Source organism: Salmo salar, chromosome 14 (assembly GCF_965601325.2).
Source record: "Salmo salar chromosome 14, fSalSal1, whole genome shotgun sequence".
Lineage (NCBI taxonomy): Eukaryota > Metazoa > Chordata > Actinopteri > Salmoniformes > Salmonidae > Salmo > Salmo salar.
In genome coordinates, this window is record NC_138304.1 from 91,816,195 (window position 1) to 91,843,571 (window position 27,377).

General features: G+C 40.9%; 1 protein-coding gene and 1 pseudogene across 1 annotated transcript; both read left to right on the forward strand.

The window, feature by feature from the left end:
- On the forward strand, positions 1 to 928 carry LOC106570493 (guanine nucleotide-binding protein G(T) subunit gamma-T1). Its single transcript, XM_014142894.3, has 3 exons — positions 1 to 69; positions 324 to 425; positions 590 to 928. Exons 2-3 carry the CDS (start codon positions 327 to 329, stop codon positions 716 to 718), a joined length of 228 nt encoding a protein of 75 aa, XP_013998369.1. The 5' UTR covers positions 1 to 69; positions 324 to 326; the 3' UTR covers positions 719 to 928.
- Positions 929 to 8,597: 7,669 nt separating this feature from the next.
- Positions 8,598 to 27,359, forward strand: LOC106570490 (putative acyl-CoA dehydrogenase 6; annotated as a pseudogene).
- Positions 27,360 to 27,377: the final 18 nt, after the last annotated feature.

Below are 27,377 nucleotides of genomic sequence, written 5' to 3' on the forward strand. Positions count from 1 at the left end.
GATTGAGGGAGAGGAGAGGGATTTCTCTGGCAGTTTTCAGGGGTGGAAGACTGGTCCTTGTAAGACGCGGTAAGTTTTTTTGTTCCTTGTCTTTTATCAATTAATATATATTTGATGAATTAATATTATTAAATTCATTAATCTAGCAATCATAGGGAAGGGATAATAAACAAAACAATTAATGAAGTACCACCTAATGTATGCAATTATGATTATCAAGCTTCTACGAGTCACATTTTAAAATAGTTTTTGTGAGTGTGGCTCTACTTTAAGAATAATGTTTACCTTCCCTTCGGCAACAATGTATTTATTTTCTTTGACAGACAATGCCGGGGGTGATAAATATGGACGAGTTGACAGACGTGGATAAGGCTAAAATGGAAAGAGACCAAAAGAAGATTGAAGTCAAGCTTGAGAGATGGCTGGTAAATTCGACCAGCTTACTTTAACTGATCATTTTTCCAATTGTAAAAGTAATATCTATGTAGAAACAATAAGAGATCTGGATTGGTCATGAAATGAGACTGTAATGGCATTCTTGATATTACAGTTGTGTGTGTTACCGGTAGACCATTCTTTTGTACGATAGACGTCTAAGTGCTGTACTGAGTTTATGGAGGCCGTTCAGGCCGGTGTAGAAGAGGACACCCTGGTCAAAGGTATTGCAGAGGACAAGAACCCATTCAAGGAGTTGAAAGGTGGATGTGTCGTCTGCTGAAGAGGACAGGAAGAACAGATTAGACCCTCTCAAGGACATTCCCCCTACCTAGGAAACATTGCTGGATCACCATTAGCCAACCAAGAAGAAACAAAAAAACAAAAAAAACGAATGTACATTTCTGAATATATATAAACCTCATGAACCCATGTAAATTAATCTCCCTGAATTGATGCAGTAAATAAGAGTTGTTTTTGGCAATGATTGTCAGAGCTTTGTTGGATGGTTTATTTGTCAGTAAAGTGCTTGTCTCCCATGTCTCTCAGTGTGCACCATCTGTTTCGTTATTAGATGAAACCACAGTCTTTAAATGAGCTTGTTTACAACTACAAGTCACCAGGGCTGTTTTCTAAGACTAAATAGCTGTTGAGCTCATATATTATAACTGATATACAGTAACAGTCAAAAGTTTGGACACACCTACTCATTCAAGGGTTTTTCTTTATTTTGACTATTTCCTACGTTGTAGAAAAAGTGTGAAGACATTAAAACTATGAAATAACACATATGGAATCATTTAGTAACCAAAAAAGTGTAAACAAAGTTCTTCAAAGTAGCCACCTTGATGACAGCTTTGCACACGCTTGGCATTCTCTCAACCACCTTCAACTGGAATGCTTTTCCAACAGTCTTGAAGGAGTTCCCACAAATGCTGAGCACTTGTTGGCTGCTTTTCCTTCACTCTGCAGTCCAACTCATCCCAAACCATCTCAATTGGGTTGAGGTCGGGTGATTGTGAAGGCCAGGTCATCTGATGCAGCACTCCATCACTCTCCTTCTTGGTCAAATAATCCTTACACAGCCTGGAGGTGTGTTGGGTCATTGTCCTGTTGAAAAACAAATGATAGTCCCACTAAGACCAAACCAGATGGGATGGCGTATCGCTGCAGAATGCTGTGGTAGCCATGCTGGTTAAGTGTGCCTTGAATTCTAAATAAGTCACTGACAGTGTCACAAGCAAAGCACCCCTACATCATCCCACCTCCTCCATACTTCACGGTGGGAACCACACATGCGGAGATCATCCGTTCACCTACTAACCCCACCTCTTTAAGGAATACCTGGGATAGGATAAAGTAATCCTGTTAACCCTCTCGCTTCACCTCTTCTCTGATTATAGAGCCCACACTTTTAGCTTTAGACCTGGGAGACCAGTAAGTGGAATCCAGCCAATCATTAATGTTTATCATTAGTGACTCTTTAAATGACGAGTCAGGTGTGGGATACTGTACCTAGTTGGAGCAAGGCATAAGCTAAACCCTACAGTAGGCTACCTGCAGCCCTTCAAGGCTACATATTGCTAGACTAGACAGTCACCGGGGGCAACAATCTCAAACTACAAACAGAGACCCTATAAAAAGAAACAAAGACTGAGAGGTAACTGGAAGAATTTGTTTTGTGACTCAAACCCCAAAGGATGCAGGGAGGTTGAAAATAAATGGACATGCGAAAGAATAGGAAGGATATTAAAGCAAAAAGGAAATGAGGAACAATATGAATACAACGCACCAGTGGGGAATATAGGAACTTCCGTTTATTAAAAGAATATAGTTGAAGGTTCCGTGCATTGTAAACTTGGTAATGGCACACAAAAGGGTTACGAGAAATCGTTGAGTACCTACAATGTCATAATCACATTGCATATCCAATCAGAGTGATTCAGACCTGTCCCACCAGAATGTTCTAACCTCACTTAATTAAAGTAGAACTTCTGAGTTTACTCCATTCCAAAACCTCAGCTCAATCATTCCTAGCCTATGTTATAATTGTTTGACATATCAAGATTTTGGGAAAATTCCGTTAAATCAAAATGTTGAACTGTAAGTATACTTCTTCTGATTACTTCTTCCTCAAGTGATAGGCAATTCCACTTTCACATTAAAATGTATGTCAAACAAAAAACTATTATTGCAAAGTTAAACAAACCATACAGCTGTATGCACAAGGACTACTTTGAACAATGTCCACAGAAAATTTGACAAAAATACATTGACTTGAAGAACAGTGCAGATGCAACATTTGGTAAAATAATGACGGTTAGTGCTGTCATTCTGTTACCAAAGTGGACATTTTTAAAAGTAGTCCTTGTGCATAGAGTTGTATTGTTTGTTTACATTTTCAATCATTGGTTTTTGTTTGACATATATTTTAAAGTGAACATTCTGAGTCTCAACTTCATTCTGTTACTGTGGAATTGCTCAGATGTTACAGCTAGGTGTGAAACACAACCGTGTCAGGGGAAAGTAGTGTTCTTGACAGTGCTCTTGACCCCGACTCACAATTCACAGCTCTGCAGTGTGAAATTGTTCTGGTATGCAACACTACCAGTCAACAATAACCTTTGTACAGTGCATTCAGAAAGTATTCAGACCCCTTGACTTTTCCCCCATTTTGTTACGCTAAAGCCTTATTCTAAAATAGATTAAATAAAAAATGTGCCTCATAAATTTACACACAATGCACCATAATGACAAAGCAAAAACAGGTTTTTAGAAAAAACATAAAAACCTAATTTACATAAGTTTTCAGACCCTTTGCTTTGAGACTCAAAATTGAGCTCAGGTGCATCCTGTTTCCATTGATCATCCTTGAGATTTGATTGGAGTCCATCTGTGGTAAATTCAATTGATTGGACATGATTCGGAAAGGCACACACCTGTCTATATAAGGCCCCACAGTTGACAGTGCATGTCAGAGAAAAAAACCAAGCCATGAGGTCAAAGGAATTATCTGTAGAGCTCCGAGACAGGATTGTGTTGAAGCCCAAATCTGGGGAAGGGTACCAAAACATTTCTGCAGCATTGAAGGTCCCCAAAAACACAGCGGCCTCCATCATTCTTTTACCCTTTTTTCTCCCCAATTTCGTGGTATCCAATTGGTAGATACAGTCTTGTCCCATCGCTGCAACTCCCGTACGGACTCGGGAGAGGCGAAGGTCGAGAGTCATACATCCTCCGAAACACAACCCAGCCAAGCAGCACTGCTTCTTGACACAATGCCTGCTTAACCCGGAAGCCAGCCGCACCAATGTGTCAGAGGAAACACCGTACACCTGCAACCGTGTCAGTGTGCATTGCACCCGGCCCACCACAGGAGTTGTGATGGGATAAGAGCATCCCTGCCTGCCAAACCCTCCCCTAACCCGGACGATGCTGGGCCAATTGTGTGCCGCCCCATGGGTCTCCCAGTCGCGGCCGGCTGCGACAGAGCCTGGACTCGAACCAGGATCTCTAGTGGCACAGCTAGCACTGCGATGCAGTGCCTTAAACCACTGCGCCACTCAGGAGGCCCGCCTCCATCATTCTTAAATGGAAGAAGCTTGGAACCACCAAGACTCTTCCTAGAGCGGGCCGCCCAGCCAAACTGAGCAATCGGGGGAGAAGGGCCTTGGTCAGGGAGGTGTCCAAGAACCCAATGGTCACTCTGACAGAGCTCCAGAGTTCCTCTGTGGAGATAGTTGTCCTTCTGGAAGGTTCTCCCATCTCTGCAGCACTCCACCAATCAGGCCTTTATGGTAGAGTGGTCAGACGGAAGTCACTCCTCAGTAAAAGGCACATGACAGCCTGCTTGGAGTTTGCCAAAATGCACCTAAAGGACTCTCAGACCATGAGAAACAAGATTCTCTGGTCTGATGAACCCAAGATTGAACTCTTAGTCCTGAATGCCAAGCGTCACGTCTGGAGGAAAAATGGCACCATCCCTACGGTGAAGCAGGGTGGTGGCAGCATGCTGTGTAGATGTTTTTCAGCGGCAGGGACTGGAAGACTAGTGAGGATCAAGGGAAAGATGAGTGGAGCAAAGTACAGAGAGATCCTCGATGAAAACCTGCTCCAGAGTGCTCAGGACCACAGACTGGGGTGAAGGTTCACCTTCCAACAGGACAACGTCCCTAAGCACACAGCCAAGACAATGCAGGAGTGGCTTCTGGACAAGTCTCTGAATGTCCTTGAGTGACCCAGCCAGAGCCTGGACTTGAACCTGATCGAACACCTCTGGGAAGACCTAAAAATAGCTGTGCAGCAACGCTCCCCAACCAACCTGACAGAGCTTGAGAGGATCTGCAGAGAAGAATGGGAGAAAATCCCCAAATACAGGTGTGTCAAGTTTATAGCATCATACCCAAGAAGACTCAGGGCTGTAATCACTGACAAACCTGGGGTATTGTGTGTAGATTGATGAGAAAAAAAAACGATTTAATCAATTTTAGAACCAGTACGGAAAAGAAAAATGTATGAAATGTATGTATTCACTACTGTAAGTCGCTCTGGATAAGAGCGTCTGCTAAATGACTAAAATGTAACAAAATGTGGAAAAAGTCAAGGGGTCTGAATACTTTCCGAATACACTGTACATGATTTAGGGTCCCAGTAAAGATAAACATTTCCCTTTCCAAGACCTAGCAGATCCTCCCGTTTGCCTTCCTGAGGATTTGAACTTTGGGAAATGAAGCATTTATTGCAGAGGAAGAGGGGGACCAGTACTCTGCTCATAGCTGCTGTTTGTGATTTTGATTAGCCTATACTGTGTTTTATATCTGACAGGTTTATAACTCATGCAGTCCTCTGAAGTGAGTGGAATGTGTTTAGTGTTATTGTTCTGAAGTCCAGAAAGAAAATGTGTAAATCTGGTTGCCCTGTCATACACGTTTGTTTTTTTGGCTGGTAGAGGAGCCGTTACTGTGTATGTTGGAAAATAAGAAGTTCAGATCCTATGGTCTTATAAAATAAGTGGTGTGCAGAATTTGGACGGAATCACGGAATTCAGACATTAAAACGGAATTCAACAATATTCCAAAATGTATTGAGCATACTAGGGAATCGAGTAAATGTATTTCAAATTAATTAATTTGCCCAAGTTTACCATATATGAACAGAATGCATCAGGGATTCGTATTTTCTGCCACTTTCTTAAGAGGCAATGAGAATGTCCCTGTCCATGTGTGTGCGGTGCACGCGTCTACCACTTTGTGTAGCTGTTAGCGATTATGCTAGCTAATGAAAACAGTCTTCTGGTAGATGGAAAGGCTTCCTCAAAAACAGTCTCAATTAACGCTGCAAGATGTCGCATTTTGGGCGACCTGACCAAATTCACGTAGAAATGTGAGTTATAGATCTGTCATTCTCATTGAAAGCAAGTCTAAGAAGTGGTAGATCTGTTCAATGTGCTCTATTTCTATGCTTCTCATTCTCAAGTTTAGTTTTTGCGTCTTTTACTTTTGGTTTTGTACACCAGCTTCAAACAGCTGAAATTAGGCTAACTATTATCATTTTAGTAACCAGGAAATGGCGGAGCGATTTCTGCATAGTGCACCTTTAAATGCTAACTACAAACTTCAGGATGTAATTGCATAATTTCACGAGGCTCTGCTTACCTGGCAGTGGGTATTTGTTTTGCAAACTCTGACATCACATGTGCGCTACAAAAACACAGCTAAACAACAGCCTCTTGCTACAGTAGGTGTGTGCTTCAATTAGCAGGCCTGGACAACTCCAGGGGGCTTGATTGGTGTCACACTTTTGCCCCAGCTAACACACCTGCCTCCAATAATGAACTAATCATGATCTTCAGTTAAAAAGGCAATTATTTAAAGTAAGCTGTGTTTGCTAGGGATGGGGGGAAAGTGTGACACCAATCAGGCCCCCCAGGACTGGAATTGCCCAGGTCTGGCTGGTAACTACACCCAAAAATCTACATTTATCCCATTTTTCTCAGACCTCAACAGTGGTCTCCTGATGTGATTTAAGCCTTATTGTGTTCTTAGAATGTCCAAACGTAGCTGTTTTTCTATTAAAGAAGTGTGATTTAGAGAGTAAAAACCTGAAAAGAACGGGGAAATTTTTTTTACCTGGAAAAACTAAATGGAGGAAGCTGTATTTGGGAAAAAACTAAATGGAATCAGGCAAAAAATGTAACAGTCTTTATAGGGCCCTAGTATCCCTTCTTGCACAATCTTTCGGAAATCTGGAAATAACTTTTTGGGGTGCATTTACCACTTGACAGGTTTTTTATTTGTCTTGAAATGCCTTCTAACACACACGGAAAGCCAGATCCTCTGCTTTACTTTGGTTATGAACTTAATCAAATTGAATAAGACTGAATTTTAAGATTGTATTACAAACTCCATTATGAACAGTGACTCATGACCCCTGACAGTGGCTTATGCACTGAAGGAAGTTACATTAGACTAAATTTGTCATTTTCCCCCATTAACTTCATAATTATGGTGGTTTTAATTGCTTTTAATTTTCTCTACCACACAAGCAATGCTTGAAAGCAGATTGATAGGCGGGTTTGTCAAGGGTCTGTTGACTCTTTTGGACATTAAAAGTGACAGTGCATTTAAACACCTCATCATGTTGTTTGTCATTGCCAATGAGGTCAGCATCTAAGCATGTAGGCAAATCATCTTCCCCTAAGAAGCTGTTGAGTTACCAGAGAAATGTGGGATATTGATAGTGTCTTTTTAAGTAGTTTTCCAGCTGAATACTATTTGGAAGAACAAATCAAGATTTTTCCTGGGTTACATCCCAAATAGCACCATATTCCGTATATACGGCACTACTTTTGACCAGAGCCCTATGGGACCTAGTCAAAAATAGTGCACTATGTAGGGAATAGGGTGCCATTTGGGAGGGACCTGTGGTACCAAGGCTCTGTTGGAACTCCCATTTCTCAAGAATGGGAGTGTTCCACTCCTCATCCTTTCACTCCCTAAGAAAAGTCTTCATTCATGATGCAAATATATTACTGTCGCTCTATTTGTAGGGTCTAATGTTGCGAACCGCTTCCATCTCATGCTACTCAATGCCTGCACAAATATCTGTACTGTATGTCCATGTAGCTGGTATACTCCAACTGGTACAGTTAGTATTAGGGTGACTCTATTGGGAAATTAGATTTTATGTTTGGCTAACATTGTTAGATGCAAACATAGGCTTGTTATTCTCAAACGATATGACTGTTGCTCTATTTGTCTGGAATGAAAATAATTTGTATTGGTTTTGGTGGAGCTAGGCTATATGGTCAGAGGCTTAACCTGTCTCTATCTGCAGTCTTGTGAAACAGCAATATTTCATAAAGGCTTGTTGACAGTGGAGAAAAAGTGTATTCATATTTTGAATGGACTTTTATTCACCTGACTGTAATAAATATGTGGGAAGTAGCACGCACAAAACAGTTACAGAGTTTAATGGCTGTGATAGGAGAAAACTGGGGATGGATCAACAACATTGTAGTTACTCCACAATACTAACCAAATGACAGAGTGAAAAGAATACTGTACAGAATACAAATATTCCAAAACATGCATCTTGTTTGCAACAAGGCACTAAAGTAATACTGCAAAAAATGTGACAAAGCAATTCACTTTTAGTTCTGAATACAAAGTATTATGTTTGGGGCAAATCCAATAGATCACATTACTGAGTACCACTCTCCATATTTTCAAGCATAGTGGTGTCTGCATCATGTTATGGGTATGCTTGTAATCGTTAAGGACCAGATAGTTTTTCATTATAAAAAAGAAACGGAATGGTGCTAAGCAAAGGCAACATCCTAGAGGAAACCTGGTTCAGTCTGCTTTCCACCAGACACTGGGAGATGAATTCACCTTTCAGCAGGACAATAATCTAAAACATAAGGTAAAATGTACACTGGAGTTGCTTACCAAGAAGAAAGTGAATGTTCCTGCGTGGCCAAGTTATAGTTTTGACTTAAATCTACATGAAAATCTATGGCAAGACCTGAAAATGGTTACCTAGCAATGATCAACAACCAATGACAGAGCTTGAAGAATTTTGAAAATAATAATGGGCAAATGTTGCACAATTCCATGTCCATGGGTATGTCACCTTTCCCTCTTTCCTTGTCTGTGTCATAAATCATCGAACAGGAGATCAACACCTATGTGGACCAATGGGTAGCATTGCCCACAAAGTCTTCAAACTCCTTGGAAAAGATGGGTTTCTGGGTGTCGACAAACCAGTTGGTACGAACTACACACTTCCCTTTTTATTTCTTTTTATTTCTTTGCCTGATTCTGATTCATTTACAGAAAATTATGCTTAACCTATTTCACCGTCTCCCTTCTTAAAAACGTTGTCAGTTAAATGCACTTCCCTTTGAAGAGAAGAGGATGACTCATTTCAGACGACGTAGATGGTTTAATTAATTTTGTGTTTTCATGAACAAGCACCTGAATCGGAGTGAGACAAGGAGCAACGGAAGTCTATTGTGCTTCTGTATGGTGAAGCCTCATTCCTCGTGAAAGGGTCTCGATAGATAGAGCAGTAGCAAGTAATAATGGGTTCCTCATAGACCCCTGAGTGCCCGATGTGTCAAACTACTTCATCAAAAGTCAACAAAAGAAGCTCTCAAGGTCTAGCGTGAGAAAATTAAGTTTAGGAATTATTTCATTGCATACAAGACTCAAGATGAAATAGGACTAAGATTACTCTTCATTTTCATTAGAAAAGTTAAAGGTGCACTATGCAGAAATCGCTCCGCCATTTCCCGCATTTTCATAAAATTGTAATAGTTCGCCTAATTTCAGTTTATGTGACAAAACAAGCAAGTATAGAGTCATTGTACGATCTAAACCACTGTGAAATATATTTTCCATAACCCAAAATATTTTTAACTGTTTGAAGCAGGTGTACAAAATCAAAAGTAAAAGACGCCAAAGGAAAAATAGAAATAACGCACATAGAACAGATCTACCACTTCTTTCAATGAGAGTGACAGATCTATATCTCCCATTTCAATGTGAATTTGGTCAGGTCACCCAAAAACGTACACATTACAGCTTTAAGGAGTGCTTAGCATGTCATTCTGGCTTTGGCCCACTCCAATGAATATGTGGAAGTGAGAAGCTGCTATATTGTGGTATATATATATATATATATATATATACTGCTCAAAAAAATAAAGGGAACACTTAAACAACACAATGTATCTCCAAGTCAATCACACTTCTGTGAAATCAAACTGTCCACTTAGGAAGCAACACTGATTGACAATACATTTCACATGCTGTTGTGCAAATGGAATAGACAACAGGTGGAAATTATAGGCAATTAGTAAGACACCCCCAATAAAGGAGTGGTTCTGCAGGTGGTGACCACAGACCACTTCTCAGTTCCTATGCTTCCTGGCTGATGTTTTGGTCACTTTTGAATTCTGGTGCTTTCACTCTAGTGGTAGCATGAGACGGAGTCTACAACCCACACAAGTGGATCAGGTAGTGCAGCTCATCCAGGATGGCACATCAATGCGAGCTGTGGCAAGAAGGTTTGCTGTGTCTGTCAGCGTAGTGTAGAGGCGCTACCAGGAGACAGGCGCCCTGTGCTCTTCACAGATGAAAGCAGGTTCACACTGAGCACATGTGACAGACGTGACATAGTCTGGAGACGCCGTGGAGAACGTTCTGCTGCCTGCAACATCCTCCAGCATGACCGGTTTGGCGGTGGGTCAGTCATGGTGTGGGGTGGCATTTCTTTGGGGGGCCGCACAGCCCTCCATGTGCTCGCCAGAGGTATCCTGACTGCCATTAGGTACCGAGATGAGATCCTAGACCCCCTGTGAGACCATATGCTGGTGTGGTTGGCCCTGGGTTCCTCCTAATGCAAGACAATGCTAGACCTCATGTGGCTGGAGTGTGTCAGCAGTTCCTGCAAGAGGAAGGCATTGATGCTATGGACTGGCCCGCACGTTCCCCAGACCTGAATCCAATTGAGCACATCTGGGACATCATGTCTCGCTCCATCCACCAACGCCACGTTGCACCACAGACTGTCCAGGAGTTGGCGGATGCTTTAGTCCAGGTCTGGGAGGAGATCCCTCAGGAGACCATCCGCCACCTCATCAGGAGCATACCCAGGCGTTGTAGGGAGGTCATACAGCAAGTGGAGGCCTCACACACTACTGAGCCTCATTTTGACTTGTTTTAAGGACATTACATCAAAGTTGGATCAGCCTGTAGTGTGGTTTTCCACTTTAATTTTGAGTGTGACTCCAAATCCAGACCTCCATGGGTTGATAAATTGGATTTCCATGGATTATTTTTGTGTGATTTTGTTGTCAGCACATTCAACTATGTAAAGAAAAAAGTATTTAATAAGACTATTTCTTTCATTCAGATCTAGGATGTGTTGTTTAAGTGTTCCCTTTATTTTTTTGAGCAGTATATTTTCCTGCAGTCAGCATGCCAATTGCACGCTCCCTCAAAACTTGAAACATCTATGGCATTGTGTTGTTTGACAATACTGCACATTTTAGACTGGCCTTTTATTGTCCCCAGCACAAGGAGCACCTGTTTAATGATCATGCTGATTAATCAGCTTCTTGATATGCCACACCTGTCAGGTGGGTGGATTATCTTGACAAAGGAAAAATGCTAACTAACAGGGATGTAAACTAATTTGTGCATAACATTTGAGAGAAATAAGCTTTTTGTGCAAATAGAACTTTTCTGGGATTTTGGATGTCAGCTCAAGAAACACGGGCCCAACACTTTACATGTTGCGTTTATAATTTTGTTCAGTGTATATGATATGTATAAGAAGTTTTAGGATTTAAAATGATGATTCATTCCAAGATGTAGTTTTGCCAAGATGTTTTCAGACCTCAAAAGTGGGCGAGATTCGTTCAAGTCTCACTACACACCAATCTCGATCCAAATACAGTATATAATACACCAAATTAATAGAAACGAGAACTCATCTCGACATTAGTCGCCCTAGATGTCAAAACATCTAACAAACGTTGATTTTGAAGTCAACTACTTCTTTAACAAAGCGAGTAATGCAGTGGGTGTCGTAGGTCGTGGGCCCTGTAGGGAAATTGGCTCGTAAATCTAGCTAGGTCAGAGGAGAGTGTTGACTACAAAGCCCTTCAGCATTAACAGCTGGATTAGAAAGAATGGGGACTAGGAAGGCTGTCCCAGACACACCATATTACCAGATGGTATATTAGATAACCCCTTTAGCCTACACTGTAAGAGACACCGCTGAGATGAGACACATATTGCTAATAGCCCAAATGTGGCACTGGTAGGGATAAGCGATACCACTGTTAGGTCTATTTGTGCTATTATTGTAGCTATACAGTACCAGTCAAAAGTTTGGACACGCCTACTCATTCAAGGGTTTCTCTTTATTTGTACTATTTTCTACATTGTAGAATAATTGTGAAGACATCAAAACTATGAAATAACAGATATTGAATCATGTAGTAACCAAAAAAGACTTAAAACAAATCTAAATATATTTTAGATTTTAGATTCTTCAGAGTAGCCACCCTTTGCCTTGATGACAGCTTTGTACACTCTTGACATTCTCTCAACTAGCTTCAACTGGAATGCTTTTCCAACAGTCTTGAAGGAGTTCCCACATATGCTGAGCACTTGTTGGCTGCTTCTTCTTCACTCTGCAGTCCAACTCATCCCAAACCATCTCAATTGTGTTGAGGTCGGGTGACTGTTGAGGCCAGGTCATCTGATGCAGCACTCCATCACTCTCCTTCTTGGTCAAATAGCCCTTACACAGCCTGGAAGTGTGATGGTTCATTGTCCTTCTGAAAAACAAATGATAGTCTTAGTAAGCGCAAACCAGATGGGATGGCATATCGTTGCAGAATGCTGTGGTAGCCATGCTGGTTAAGTGTGCCTTGAATTTGAAATACTTCACAGACAGTGTCACCAGCAAAGCACCCCACACCATCAAACCTCTTCCTCACGGTAGGAACCACACATGCGGAGATCATCCGTTCACCTACTTGTGTCTCACAAAGACACAGCGGTTGGAACCAAAAATCACAAATTTGGACTCATCAGACCAAAGGACAGATTTCCTCCACAGATTTCGTGTTTCTTGGCCCAAGCAAGTCTCTTATTATTATTGGTGTTCTTTAGTAGTGGTTCCTTTGCAGCAATTTGACCATGAAGGCCTGATTCACACAGTCTCCTCTGAACAGTTGATGTTGAGATGTGTCTGTTGCTTGAACTCTGTGAAGCATTTATTTGGGCTGCAATTTCTGAGGCTGGTAACTCTAATGAACTTATCCTCTGCAGCAGAGGTAGCTCTGGGTCTTCCTTTCCTGTGGCGGTCCTCATGAGAGCCAGTTTCAACATAGCGCTTGATGGTTTTTGCAACTGCACTTGAAGAAACATTCTCTAAGTTCCTGAAATGTTCCGAATTGACTGACCTTCATGTCTAAAAGAAACGATGGATTGGCATTTCTCTTTTCTTATTTGAGCTGCTCTTGCCATAATATGGACTTGATATTTTACCATAAGGCCGTCTTCTGTATACCACCCCTACCTTGTCACAACACAACTGATTGGCTCAAAACATTAACAAGGAAAGAAACTCAACAAATTCACTTTTAACAAGGCACACCTGTTAATTGAAATGCATTCCAGGTGACTACCTCATGAAGCTGGTTGAGAGAATGCCAAGAGTGTGCAAAGCTGTCATCAAGACAAAGGGTGGCTATTTGAAGAATCTCAAATATAAAATATATTTTTTGCTTACTACATGATTCCATATGTGTTATTTCATTGTTTGATGTCTTAACTATTATTCTACAATGTATAAAATAGTAAAAATAAAGAAAAATCCTTTAATGAGTAGGTGTGTGCAAACTTTTGACTGGTACTGTATATTGCAGAAGTCAACGGGAGTCGAGGATACACTTTTTGGAACCTATATTTTATCTGAACCAACATTACAGGAATTCGGAATCTCTCTCTCTCGCACTAGCTTACATGCCCATATCCAAGAGGACCTGTCAATCACAAGCCTTGTGGGCATATCCCAGAACATCTATTTACCTTCTTACACTTCTATGCATGGCCAGTCGAACACAGCACAGAGGAGTGTTGCCCTCAGTCATGTCCTCCGGCTGTCTTTCCAGCAAAAACATATTTCTGTGGTTTGGCATGTCATTCACACTGTAAGAACGACACAACACTGTAGCCTAAGTGGTTTGTCAGTTTTATCTCTATAGTTTTCCTCAGAATACTAAATTGTAAAATGTCGGTCTCCCGAAATGTGCCTCCAGACATTTCTCTGGTATGTATTGCCTGATCTACTCTAATGTAATCATTTCCAAATTGTTAGTAGTATCTTATGTGTTACCTTGAATGGCTGTACAATAGAGATCAGGTCTGTCCCCAATATAAAGCTTGTCTATGCTAAAACATTGACTAAAGCGGCAAGCTCTCAAAGTGTGCTGTTATGAGTCTGGTTAGATTGATTGGAATGGAAGAGGACTAGGAGGCTTAGCACTGCACTGCTGGGATGGAGAAATATCAGGTAGACTGGGAATGGTTTTCACAGAAGAGATAGCCACTGAGGGATTTAAAATGTCAAATACAGATGACACATCCTTATCTTCAGATGACGGCAAAGACTTAGCTGAGAACGATGAGGGACGTAGAGTGCAGGAGTCATTTGGAATGCAAACATGACTGTGGTGAGAATGTGGAGTGTTACTACTCTGGGAGTCACCCAATGGAATGAGAGTTCTAGGGCTCAAAGGCAATACCAAGCTGGCAAGCTCCGAACTTAAAGCAGCTCCAACTATTTCAAAGCTTTTAATTTCTTGGAACATCTCTTGGAGCTGTAATACAGTACAAAACAAAACCTTGGGAGATAGTATAAACGTATGAAACAATCACATTTCGGCTACTTATCTATCCAGCGGCCACGGCCCACTCTAGTTTTTACAAATCATATCCAAGTTTGGAGACATAAGATTCATTTTCTTCCATAAGATTCATTTTCTTCCATAAGGACATAAGAAAAGGCAGGATAACAGTGAAACACACTAGAACCAGAACAGGAAGTGTTGCACAGGCAACGGGGAGCAGAACATGGATGACCTCTCCCTCCCTGTGTGTGTGTGTGTGTGTGTGTGTGTGTGTGTGTGTGTGTGTGTGTGTGTGTGTGTGTGTGTGTGTGTATGTGTGTGTGTGTGTGTGTGTGTGTGTGTGTGTGTGTGTGCGTGCGCCCGCGCGTTCGTGATGTTATTCCACCCTCAGACAGGACAGTGGGATCCAAAATTCAGCCTCTGACATTGGCCCGTCTCTGACCCGACTGATGAGGCTTGGCAACCCAGCTGGGTTTTCCACTGGCCAGCATTTTTCTGATAGTTCTGTTATGATGGTCCAATGTTATGTTACCCTGACTTTAGCTACTGTATCACTCCTCAGTGCCCTCTACTCTCTCTCTCTCAGTCATTTAGTAATAATATAATAATATTACACATACTATACTGATAACTCGTTATTCTTATCCTAAATGAAGTGATTTTGAGCACACTTACTTTTTGGGATTCTAATTTACATGAAAGTCATGGGAACACTGGAGTCGCGGCCAATTAAACGGTTTGATATGTTACGTCTCTCTAACGCCACTTTAACGTTGTTACTGCTCATTTTGCTGAAGAGGGGCTTATAATGCAGTTATGTAGTCCTTATGTATACCTTATGAAGGGCTTATGTAGACCTTATAAAGGGCTAATGAAGGCTTTATTAAGCCTTTAAAGTTGTTGTTTGTTGTAAGTGGGTCATTGTTGTGCTATGGTGGAATCCCGTCCTGTAACGACACACATGTAAGGGATATCTACGGCTGACATTGTTTGCTTTCGGTTACTCCACTAGCACGCCCAGCTATTTTGCTAAAACTCTGTCGAAACTTCTCCATTTCCAACTGTCAATATTATCCTCAACGGGGTACCAGGCCTGTCACACATTTATCTCCACACAGTTTTTCCCCTGGCTGCAACATTCTGAAAGACATTTGGCAGGTGAATCTGATCATTCTGGCTGGAGAGGAGAGGATAAAACTCTCTGGTGTCAAAATGTTCTTGTAGTTATTCATCCTCGTCATCATTAGTGTCTGTTTGTGTCTTTTTATCTCGCGTCTGATGTTTAGTTGGTGTTTGTGACGTTATGAAATCTGACAGAGCTGTCGGACTGTTGTCATTTTCCCATTGAATTACTGTCTGGTTCCATTCGGCAGATTACAGCTAGTTGACTAATGTAAATTGCCCAATTTGCTATTGTTTTTCTTGTTTTACATTAAAGCATTTTGTTCAGATAGCTTGACAAATATATGGGCATCAGATCAGAACTGCAGAGAAATTCTCTATTGAAACATAAAATGGGTGCATTAACATAGATTAACTTTACTGAACATTTAAAAGATTGCTAGTTGGCCTTCAGCGCTCTCTGTCTTGTGTGGAAAGTGCCCACTCATTTCAAGCTGTGTTAGGTAACAGATAATGAAGAGAAAAGAAAGGGGGAGGTGTGGAGTTCACTCTGCGAGATAACCGACAGTTAGATGGTTTAACACTGTGTTATTAAAGGTGCAATATGCAGAAATCGCTCTGCCATTTCCTGGTTGCTAAAATTCTAATAGTTCACCTAATTTCCGTTTATGTGACAAAACAAGCAATGTATAGTGTAGAGGATCATAGTACCATCTAAACCGCTATTAAATATATTTTCAATAACTAAAAATATTGTATGTTCGGCAGTTTGAAGCTGGTGTACAAAACCGAAGGTAAAAGACTTAAGAACGGGAAACATAGAAAAAGCGTACATAGAACAGATCTACCGCTTCTTAGACTTGCCTTCAATGACAATGACAGATCTATGACTCACATTGTGATGTGAATGTGAATTTGGTCAGAATCTTTAAAGCCCTGATGTCTTATCTGAAAGGGCAATTTACATAACTGTCATGATACACCAATGATCTTATACTTTTCAAGAAAAACAGAAATCCTTTTGAATGTATTCTATTTTCTGCGTCACTTTACAGCACATTTACATACATTCCAAGCCTTGCTTATTAGGTTGCCGGTCACCCAGGTTACTAGGATATGCTAAAGTATATTTCATTGTTTGCATAGTGCAATTAAGTTACTTTAAGGTGATTTGGACATGAAGCGCGGAAAATGCAAATTTAGCATTGGATTTGTGCCGCAAATGCTAAAAAGTTAGCATTTGGAGACATTGGCTCGGTGAACTAAAAGCATGGCTTGCTGTCTTACGATGTCCATAGACTGCTTACAAGGTAAAGAAAACAAATATGTTTTTTGTAATGTGGGTGAACTATCCCTTTAAGAGGGTGTTTGTATGTTATGTGTCCTAGGTGAACGATCCCTTTAAGAGGGTGTTTGTATGTTATGTGTCCTAGGTGAACAATCCCTTTTAAGAGGGAGTTTGTATGTTAAGTGTCCTGGGTGAACAATCCCTTTAAGAGGGTGTTTGTATGTTATGTGTCCTGGGTGAATGATCCCTTTAAGAGGGTGTTTGTATGTTATGTGTCCTAGGTGAACTATCCCTTTAAGAGGGTGTTTGTATGTTATGTGTCCTAGGTGAACTATCCCTTTAAGAGGGTGTTTGTATGTTATGTGTCCTGTGTGAACGATCCCTTTAAGAGGGTGTTTGTATGTTATGTGTCCGGGGTGAACTATCCCTTTTAAGAGGGAGTTTGTATGTTATGTGTCCGGGGTGAAGTATTCCTATAAGAGGGTGTTTGTATGTTATGTGTCCTAGGTGAACAATCCCTTTTAAGAGGGAGTTTGTATGTTATGTGTCCGGGGTGAACTATTCCTATCAGAGGGTGTTTGTGTTTATGTGTGCTGTGCAGAGTATGGAGGCCTAGGCCTGGACTTCAGCTACAGTATTACCGTGTCAGATAAGCTGTGCAACATCCGCTGTGGAGGCATCCCCATGGCCATCGGAGTCCAGACTGATATGGCAACACCTGCCCTGGCGAGGTAAGGTATTTACTGCACCGATCTGGCACATAGGCATGCAGTTTTCTTTATGAGCTAATGAAGAATGTTTATTTTAATCTCTATGGTTATTAGCCTCTGTTTATTACACACACACACAAACATTTATAAAGTCAAGCTTTTGTGAAGACACCATTACAGACCACCTACTCATCTGAGTTTCAACATGCAACACCAACAATCCAAAACTAGGGCTCAGTGTCTTCTAGAAGTATTCTAATACAGATGTTTAAATACATAGATCATGTTATTCATGATAAGTCAATCAGCTATTCATTGTACAATGCAAAATAAGCTTAAAGGGATTTTGGCAATTAAGCCTACTTTCTACTAAGATAAACTAATGAATTCCATTTGTATGTCTCCACGTGCAGTTTGAAAGAAGTTGAAGGTAGTTTGTGAGCTACTGCATTAGAGCAATGACCGGAAGTCTACCGGAACAGTTACTTGAACAGCTCTTCAACACCACTGTCTCTGTATGTTGTGGTACTGTAGGTTTGGCTCAGAAGAGCTGAAGAAGGAGTTTCTCAGTAAGAACTCAACCACTCAGGCCAGAAAAGTGGGTGGATCACAGTTGTTTGGAAAAGGTTATTCTATAGAACTTGGCGTCATATTGGGTTTAGATCATACAGTGTCATGGATCCAAGATGATCTGTTTCTAATATCCTCTGTTTTAAGCTGTGGCTCCATGGATCAGGATAAAACTGGAACTGACAAACTGGAATTAGAATCACATCTATTAAGAGTACAGTCCAAAAGCAGTAATTTATTTGTAAAAATTTTGAAAAACAAAATTCCACTTTGACATTATCGGGTATTGTGTGTAGGCCAGTGACCCCAAAAAAATCTCAATTGAATCCATTTTAAAGTCAAGGTATAACACAAGAAAATGTGAAAAAATTCAAGAGGTGTGAATATTTTCTGAAGACACTGTAGATATTAACATTGTTTTTATACAGTACCTCTGATTACTCCAATTTTCAGTGCTCTTGGCAGATGCCAGTGTCCTAAAACCAAGGGATTACATTGTCATTTCACTCTGCTGTGTCCATTAGGGAGCAAGCTCATAACCTCTGGTGTCCCACCCGACACACATGATGATGCTCCATCTCTCTCTCTCCGTTGTTTCCCTCGCAGGGGTTCACATCGCCCGCAAGATCTTCAAGATGGGGATGTCTTCCGACACAGCCGAGGTCTTCTTCGATGACGTGCGCGTGCCCTGCAAGAACCTCATTGGTCAGGAGGGGATGGGCTTCACCTATCAGATGCTGCAGTTCCAGGAAGAGAGACTTTGGGCGGTGGGCAATAGTAAGCAAACCTCTCCAATTCAGTCCTGTTTCTTTCCTCCCTCCCCCACTCTGCCTCTCTCTCTCCTTCCTACCAATACTCTACTGTCTTTCCGTCTGTGGGGGTTTTCCGGTATTCCTTAAAGTGTTTCTAGTTCAAGGAAAGACGTTGTCAATTTGAAACTTAATCTAAACGTAATTTTTCATAATGGGTTCAAAGGGTGTCAGCCAGTGTGATGAAAGAAGGAAGTTCATAGCCAGGGTAAACCAGTTCAGAAACATCAGAGTCAATACAGTTGCACAACATTTGTTTTTTCACTGCAGAGTTGACTTTCAGTTCATTCCACGAACATTCTGGGCATTCAGATTGGTAATTTTGCTCAGGAAATGAAATCTAATTCATTTAGGCATCTAATCAGAAAAGAGTTCCCATTGTCGCACTTCATGGACAAAATACATGTGGTTTCCATGGTTTTTAAGAATGTGGCCAAGGTAGTAACTGTAATTGAATGACCCCAGTGTTAATTTGTCGATTTGTGCTTCTGTTTTTTTTTTTAATACGCGAGATGTCAGTTTACTGTCTATTAGAGGAGGCGGCAGGTACTGTAGCCTAGTGGTTAGAGCTTTGGGCCAGTAACCGAAAGGTTTGAATCCCAGAGCCGACAAGGTGAAAAATCTGCCGATATGCCCTTGAACAAGGCACTTAACCCTAATTGCTCCTAGGTTGCATTGAATGGCGGATCCTGTCCATGACCCCACTCTCCGAGGGTGTCTCAGGGAGAGTGGGATGTGGAAAACACACATTTCCAATTCACACGTGTATTAAACCACATGTATATGTGTGAAATAGGACAAATATAAGCACCCACCAAATTACTATTATTATTTAGACTGGGCTTGATAACAGTCTGAGTAGCTTCTTATCCTTTTATTCATTGACTGTTACACTAAACACACACCCATAGACACACATACAGTATAAACACACAAACAGACAGAGTTATATCTGTATATGCTCATTGATTTGTATCATCCTGTAACGTTCGTCGTATGGAGTGGACCAAACTGCAGCGGGTATATTTATCTTCTTTTATTAGAAGGAAAAACAAAACACTTACACAAAACAAACGACAAAAACAGTCCCGTAAGGTGCTCAAACTAAACAGGAAACAACCACCCACAAACAAGAGAAAACTAACCCACTTAAATATGGCCTCCAACTAGAGGCAACGACAACCAGCTGTCTCTAATTGGAGGTCGTTCCAAAACCCCAACATAGAAATAGAAAAGCTAGATAAACACAGAAATAGAATAACAGAACAAAACCCAAAACACACAAAACACCCCCTGTCACGCCCTGACCAAACTACAATAACAAATAACCCCTTTTACTGGTCAGGACGTGACACATCCACCCACTTCCAAGTTAAAACTAGTTTCACACAAAGAGGGAAAAAAAAAAATAAAAAAATAAAAAAAAAAGAGGACATGAACTTCCTCACACAGCAACTTAGTTTTTTCCAACTGCTTACACACGTTTTAAAAACGGTCTCCTTTTTTCAAAACTACACACAATTTCCAAAACTGCACACACAAAATGCAAAATGCCTCACATCTCCTTCAAAATGTAACACTGCATTCAAAATGCCATAAACACATGTCAGAATGAAGCATTTGCATCAAATGGCAAACACTGCTTTCATAATAGTACATTTTTGGATATACCATGTAAACACTGTTGTTCTAAATCTAAAGCTCTTTGGTCTTTCATAGGCTTATATCTACATTTCAATACAATGTTCTACAGTGATAGTAATCTGCTGAGAGGGGGTAACAAGTACACTGTAAACACCAATGCAATGTAGAAACAGAAAATATTTATTAGGCCAAACATTACTGTTGTATACAGTAGCATACAACAAAACCATAAACGTATGTAAACCAAAAGTATATTCTTTAGAATAAAGTAAAGAACACAATTGTGTGTGTGGGGTCCCGGGGGGGCAGTCCAGGAATTGGTAGGGGGGTCCTGGGGCAGTCACCAGTGCTAAGCTACGCTTCATCTCTTCTCCGGGCTGGATCTGGCCACAATACTTCGTCCACATCACAAGATAAGTTCTCTTGCCAAACATCGAGGGAAGTATCTCCTAGCATGGCATATCCAACCTTGGACAGAGGCAACCTCTATTTCCCCACATGCGGCCTCCATTGCCTGGAGAAGCGGCATGCGGCCTCCATTGCCTGGAGAAGCGGCATGCGGGCATAGGGTTGGCGATCATACACTTTCCAGCGCCAGGCTGAGAAGAATTCCTCTATGGGATTTAGAAAAGGTGAATATGGGGGTAGGTACAAAACTACAAATTGTGGATGGGTGGCAAACCAGTTTTGGGCCAGAACAGCCCGGTAAAAACTAACATTGTCCCATAAAACCACAAATCTAGCAGGCTCCTGATCTGGATCAGGGACAAGCATTGTGTAAATTGCATCCAGAAAAGTGAGCATATGGCCGGTGTTGTACGGACCCAGTGTGACATTGTGATGGAGGACCCCGTTTTGAGTGATGGCAGCACACATAGTTATATTACCCCCACGCTGTCCAGGGACATTGGTAATTGCCCTCTGTCCTATTACATTTCTTCCGCGGCGCCTGGTTTTGGTGAGGTTGAAGCCAACCTCATCCACATAAATAAATTCATGGCGAATTACATGGGCATCCAGCTCCAATACTCTCTGTAACAGACAAAAGGATATACAGATGAGTAAATATGGTATGTCTGAAGTACTGGAAGTAGTGTTGCATCTACAAAGTCATGTCGCATATTCTTGACTGTCAGAGTTTCTCTCAAATGGCACCTTGTAAAGTTGTTTCATCGTCACTCGGTGCCGTTGGAGGATGCGTTGTATGGTCGACAGGCTTACAGCATTGATGTTAAATATGGTGTCATTATTCAAGATATGCTCTCTTATCTCTCGAATCCTAATTGCATTGTTGGCCAAAACCATATTTATAATTGCTGTCTCTTGTACATCTGTAAACAAGCGTCCTCGTCCTCCATGATGTCTTTGCCTTTCCACTCTGTACAGAATTCAAACAGTATGTGTTCAGCATAGGAACTGTAAACAATGTACAAAAAAGGTAGTACAGCATGATAACGAACCTCATTCATTCAATGCAGTGCAGTAAATGGATGGCTTAGAGTTACAAATGTTTATGCAATACTATGCAGTCATACGTATTTTACAGTACATTACTGTAATGCTAAAATAGTCATTAGATAGTTGCATACCTGTTCTCATTTCTGAAGGTTGGAATTATGGACGCCACTGTAAATCGACTCAAGTTGGGCTGGACTCTCAGTCCAGCCTCTCATGGTCAAACCGTGGTTGATCACATGATCAACAAGTGTTGCCCTAATCTCATCAGAGATGGCTCTCCTTCCTTCTCTACTTTGCCCTCGTCCTCTTCTTCTTCCTCTTCCTCCTACTCCTCCTCTTCGTCTTTGAATTTGTCCTCGTTGGTGTCCCCTGCCTCTCCCTCCTACTCCTCTTGCTCTCTGTCCATTGTTGGCATCCATTGTTCAAAACAGGTAATCTGACCTTTGACCTATTTATAGGCCTATACTACAGTAAAGCAGTGATTGGTTAGTGATCAGTTAAGCAATTAGTGTTTGCACATGTGAGGAGTGTGTGTGTGACCTGGTGAATAAGTGTAGCATTTTCATTGGTTGTGTTTGGAAAAGGAAAGCAAGTCACTTCCTGATAGATTTTTGTGTTTAAGGTAGAGAATTGTGTGTAGTGTTTTGAAAAAAGTGTTTTATGCAATTGACAACTGAGTCAAAGGCTGAGAAATAGCTTATGGTTTTGGATATTTGGTGTGTAGTTTTGCACTTTGAGTGAGAGGTTTCAAAAATCGTGTGACATGAAAAGATTGTGTGTAAGCAGTTGGAAAAAACTGTAATCACAGCCTCTGTGTACTCCACCCTCTGTAATACAATTGACAAACATATATATATATATATATATATATATATATATATATATATATACCTGTTTCCCGGCCGCATCATGAAAAGTAGTGCGCGCAGTTTGGAATCAGAAAGCTCTTTGTTTACCTAGGAGTGGATACAATCACATGCAACTTCAAATGCAGGTCATGCAAGTTAACATGTAATCAAACAGGTAATCGTCGCAGATGTCATCAGAACAGTGGTTCTCAAATCTGTCCTCTAGGACCTCCAGACTTTCACAATTTTGTTTTAGCCCTGAACTACTGTAGCTCACCTGATTAATCTAATCAAAGGTTTGATGATTAGTTGTCAAGTTGAATCAGGTGTGCTAGCTCCGGAATAGATCAAATCCATAGAATGGCTGGGGGTCCGCGAGGAGAGGTTTGAGAACCACTGCATCAGATGTTGATTACCTAGCAAGCTAGCAAGTACTACTGAGCAAATCAAGTTTTTTGATTCTGATATTTTTTAAAAACATTAAATGCTCTATGCATTATGTGGGTTGAATGATGTAACAACACAGAATAAAACAATTAATAAAAGTCCCATGATGGTCGTGACTGCCCATTACTACTTATCACTTATTAACCACAGTTTATTCACAACTTTAATTTAATAAAATATTTCAGTTGTTGCGTATGTTACATTTGTTTTATTTAATGACTTTATTATTTAATTCCAAGTTATCATCTCATCTCTATAGAGCTGCTGTCTGACAAAATCAGGTTAATTAGTTCTTTAAAAATGAAAAAAGGTAAAATATCACAAACAGAGCTAGATAAAGCCAGAATAATATACTTGTTGAACATAGCTATAAAGGGGAAAGGGGGATACTTAGTCAGTTGTACAACTGAATGCTTTCAACTGAAATGTGTCATCCGCATTTAACTCAACCCCTTCAGTCTTGTGCGTTTTCGTGGTTATCACTCACTCACTGTTAAGTTTGTCAAGGTCCTGACTTTAGCGTTAGCTATCCTGCTTCAGAGCTTGTTGGTGTGGGAATGCACACATCAAGTTTCAAATTGTATTAGTCTTATATACGGGATACACACGGTATACACCATTCAACAAAATGCTTACTTGCAGGTTCTTTCTCAACAATGCAACAACAATAATAAATAATACAAGATAAGAATACGAACATAAAGTAAATGTCTCAGTAGAATAAACATTTTAGCACAAGTATAATACAGGAAGGCACCATTTATAGTCCAATATTTACACTTCTTTTGGGGAAGGGTGTTTAAATTGTGCAGTATTTAGCAATTATTTATCAATTCTGGTCGCAGTGTGTGTGTGTGTGTGTGTGTGTGTGTGTGTGTGTGTGTGTGTGTGTGTGTGTGTGTGTGTGTGTGTGTGGTGTGTGTGTGTGTGTGTTGTGTGTGTGTGTGTGTCTGTGTGTGTGTGTGTGTGTGTGTGTGTGTGTGTGAGGGCATGTGTGCTAAGGTGTGGAGTATCAGAGCAGGTAGTCAGTCCAGTTCAAGTGTTCAGGAGTCTGATGGCTTGTATACTGAACAAAAATATAAATGCAACATTCAGCAATTTCAAACATTTTACTGAGTTACAGTTCATATAAGGAAATCAGCCAATTGAAATAAATAAATTAGGCCCTAAACTACTGATTTCACTTGACTTGGAATACAGATATGCATGTGTGGTTCACAGATACCTAAAGAATTAAGGTAGGGGTGTGGATAAGAAAACCATTTTCCTCATCTCTTTCACATAGAGTTGATCAGATCTGTGGAATGTTGTCCCACTCCTCTTCATTGGCCTTGCGAAGTAGCTGGCTATTGGCGGGAACTGGAATACGCTGTCGTACACGTCAATCCAGAGCATCTCAAACATACTCAATGGGTGACATGTCTGGTGAGCAAAAAATAGGCTTGAATATTTTCCCGGTATTTTACATGTTTCATCCTGAGAATAAATCACTTTTCTCCCGGGTAACCCGGTGTTTCCCTCCAAAACCAAAGTGTCATTCAAAATCTTAGAAAGCATATAAATAGGCCTATGTCTGGAATTGAATAGAGCTTTGATCTAAAATTCAAGCCTGATGCTACCTGAAGCCTGATGAGCCATATATTATAAACATTTTATGAGCCCTACAATAAAGACATTTAATGAGCCCAAGCCCAAAAAAGTCCAAATTATTGTGCCATTATCCAATAGGATAGGCTAAATGATACATTACACATGACAGAAAAACATAAAAGTCCATAGATGTAGCTAACTATATAGTCGGGTAAATAAATGAAACTAGCTCCAGTAGGCTAACCTTTTTGAGCGTGAACTGTATTACTGAACTGTATTGTATTATACTGTATTATATGGCTTGGAATTAAGCACATCATTTAGACCATGATAAAGCGGGAAGTGACATACGATTCTGGTGCAGCAGATGTGCAAAGCTGTCATCAAGGCAAAAGATGGCTACTTTGAAGCATCTCAAATATAAAATATATGTTGATTTGTTTAACACTTTTTTGGTTACTACATGATTCCATATGTGTTACTTCATAGTGTTGATGTCTTCACTATTGTTCTACAACATAGAAAATAGTAAAAATAAAGAAAAACCCTGGAATGAGTAGGTGTGTCCAAACTGTTGACTGGTACTGTATGTCCATATATCAATCTAGAACAGGATGATCTATTTTCGATGCAATTTGAATGGAGTTGATGGAGAGAGAGAAAGACTGCGAGAGAGTGCACTGATTTAAAGCAACTTTAATCGAGTGATTAAAACAAAACAAAAGATATTCTTTACAAATAAAGTCAGATGGAGATGGGTAAACTAGACAGGCAACTAGACAGGGTAAACTAGACAGGCATTCTGTCTTTATATTACTGTAGCATAGCACTACCTGTCACAAGAAGAAATTGACCATGATAAAATGACAGGCATCGTGAATTGTGGACCATACTGAGATGGGCTTTCTGTCTCCACCTTGAGCGTTGAGGATTCATCATGCAGAGGCCATATAGAAACCAGATTTAGACATTGCGTATAATTTAACAGTTCCATTTCACGCCATGCTGTTCATATAAATAATTTATTATAATTTACCGGTTTCTCATAGTTATTTATTTAAAAGGGAGTGATTTTGGGAGGTAAATCCCGGTAAATCTTGGTAATCAGGTTCCCGCCATTCAACCGTGCTATGCAAGCCATGGAAGAACTGGGACATTTTTAGCTTCCAGGAATTGTGTACAGATCCTTGAGACATGGGGCGTGCATTATCATGCCGAAACATGAGGTGATGGCGGTGGATGAATGGCACGACAATGGGCCTCAGGATCTCGTCACAGTATTTCTGTGCATTCAAATTGCCATTGCTAAAATGCAATTGGGTTCATTTTCCGTATCTTATGTCTGCCCATACCATAACCGCACCGCCACCATGGGGCACTCTGTTCACAAAATTGACATCTGCCATTTGCCTGGTACAGTTCAAACCGGGATTCATCCGTGAAGAGCACACTTCTTCAGCGTGCCAGTCGCCAGCGAAGGTGACCATTTGCCCACTGAAGCCGGTTACGACGCCTAACTGCAGTCAGGTAAAGACCCTGGTGAAGACCGTTTCTGACAGTTTGTGCAGAAATTCTTTGGTTGTGCAAACCCACAGTTTCATCAACTGTCCGGGTGGCTGGTCTCAGATAATCGCGCAGGCGAAGAAGCCGGATGTGGAGGTCCTGGACTGCCGTTTTTACATGTGGTCTGCGGTTGTGAGGCCAGTTGGACGTACTGCCAAATTCTCTAAAACGACGTTGGAGGCGGCTTATGGTAGAGAAATTAACATTCAATTCTAAGGCAACATCTCTGGTGGACATTCCTTCAGTCAGCATGCCAATTACATACACCCTTAAAACTTGATCCATTTTTGGCATTGTGTTGTGTGACAAAACTGCACATTTTAGAGTGGCCTTTTATTTCCCCCAGCACAAGTTGCACCTGTGTAATGATCATGCTGTTTAATCAGATTCTTGATATACCACACCTGTCAGGTGGGTGGATTATCTTGGCGAAGGAGAAATGCTCACTAACAGGGATGTAAGCAAATTTGTGCACAAAATTTGAGAGAAATAAGCTTTTTGTTCAGTGTAGATAGAAACTGTCTCTGAACCTGTTGGTATCAGACCTCATGATACCGTCTGCCAGACAGTAAGAGAGAGAACAGCTCGTGGCTGGGGTGTGTGTTTTGTCCTTCATGATGCTGTGGGCCTTCTTCAGGCATTGTTTCGAGAAAATGTCCTGAATACGTGGGAGCATGGTCCCAGTGATGTACTGGGCCGTCTTAACCACCCGCTGGAGGGCCTTGCAGTCGTAGACGGACCAATTCCTGTACCAGGCCGTGATGCAACCGTAATCCCCTCAAACGTGACGGTTGCTTGTAAACAAAAAATGTCTCTATATTACTGTTAATTTCCCCTTCAGTTGTAACCATGAGGGACAACATCATCCAGGCCACCATTCAGTACACCAGACAGAGGAAGATCTTCAAGATGTCTGTTCTCTACCACATAGGGAAATTGTGAAATGTAGTGCATTACATA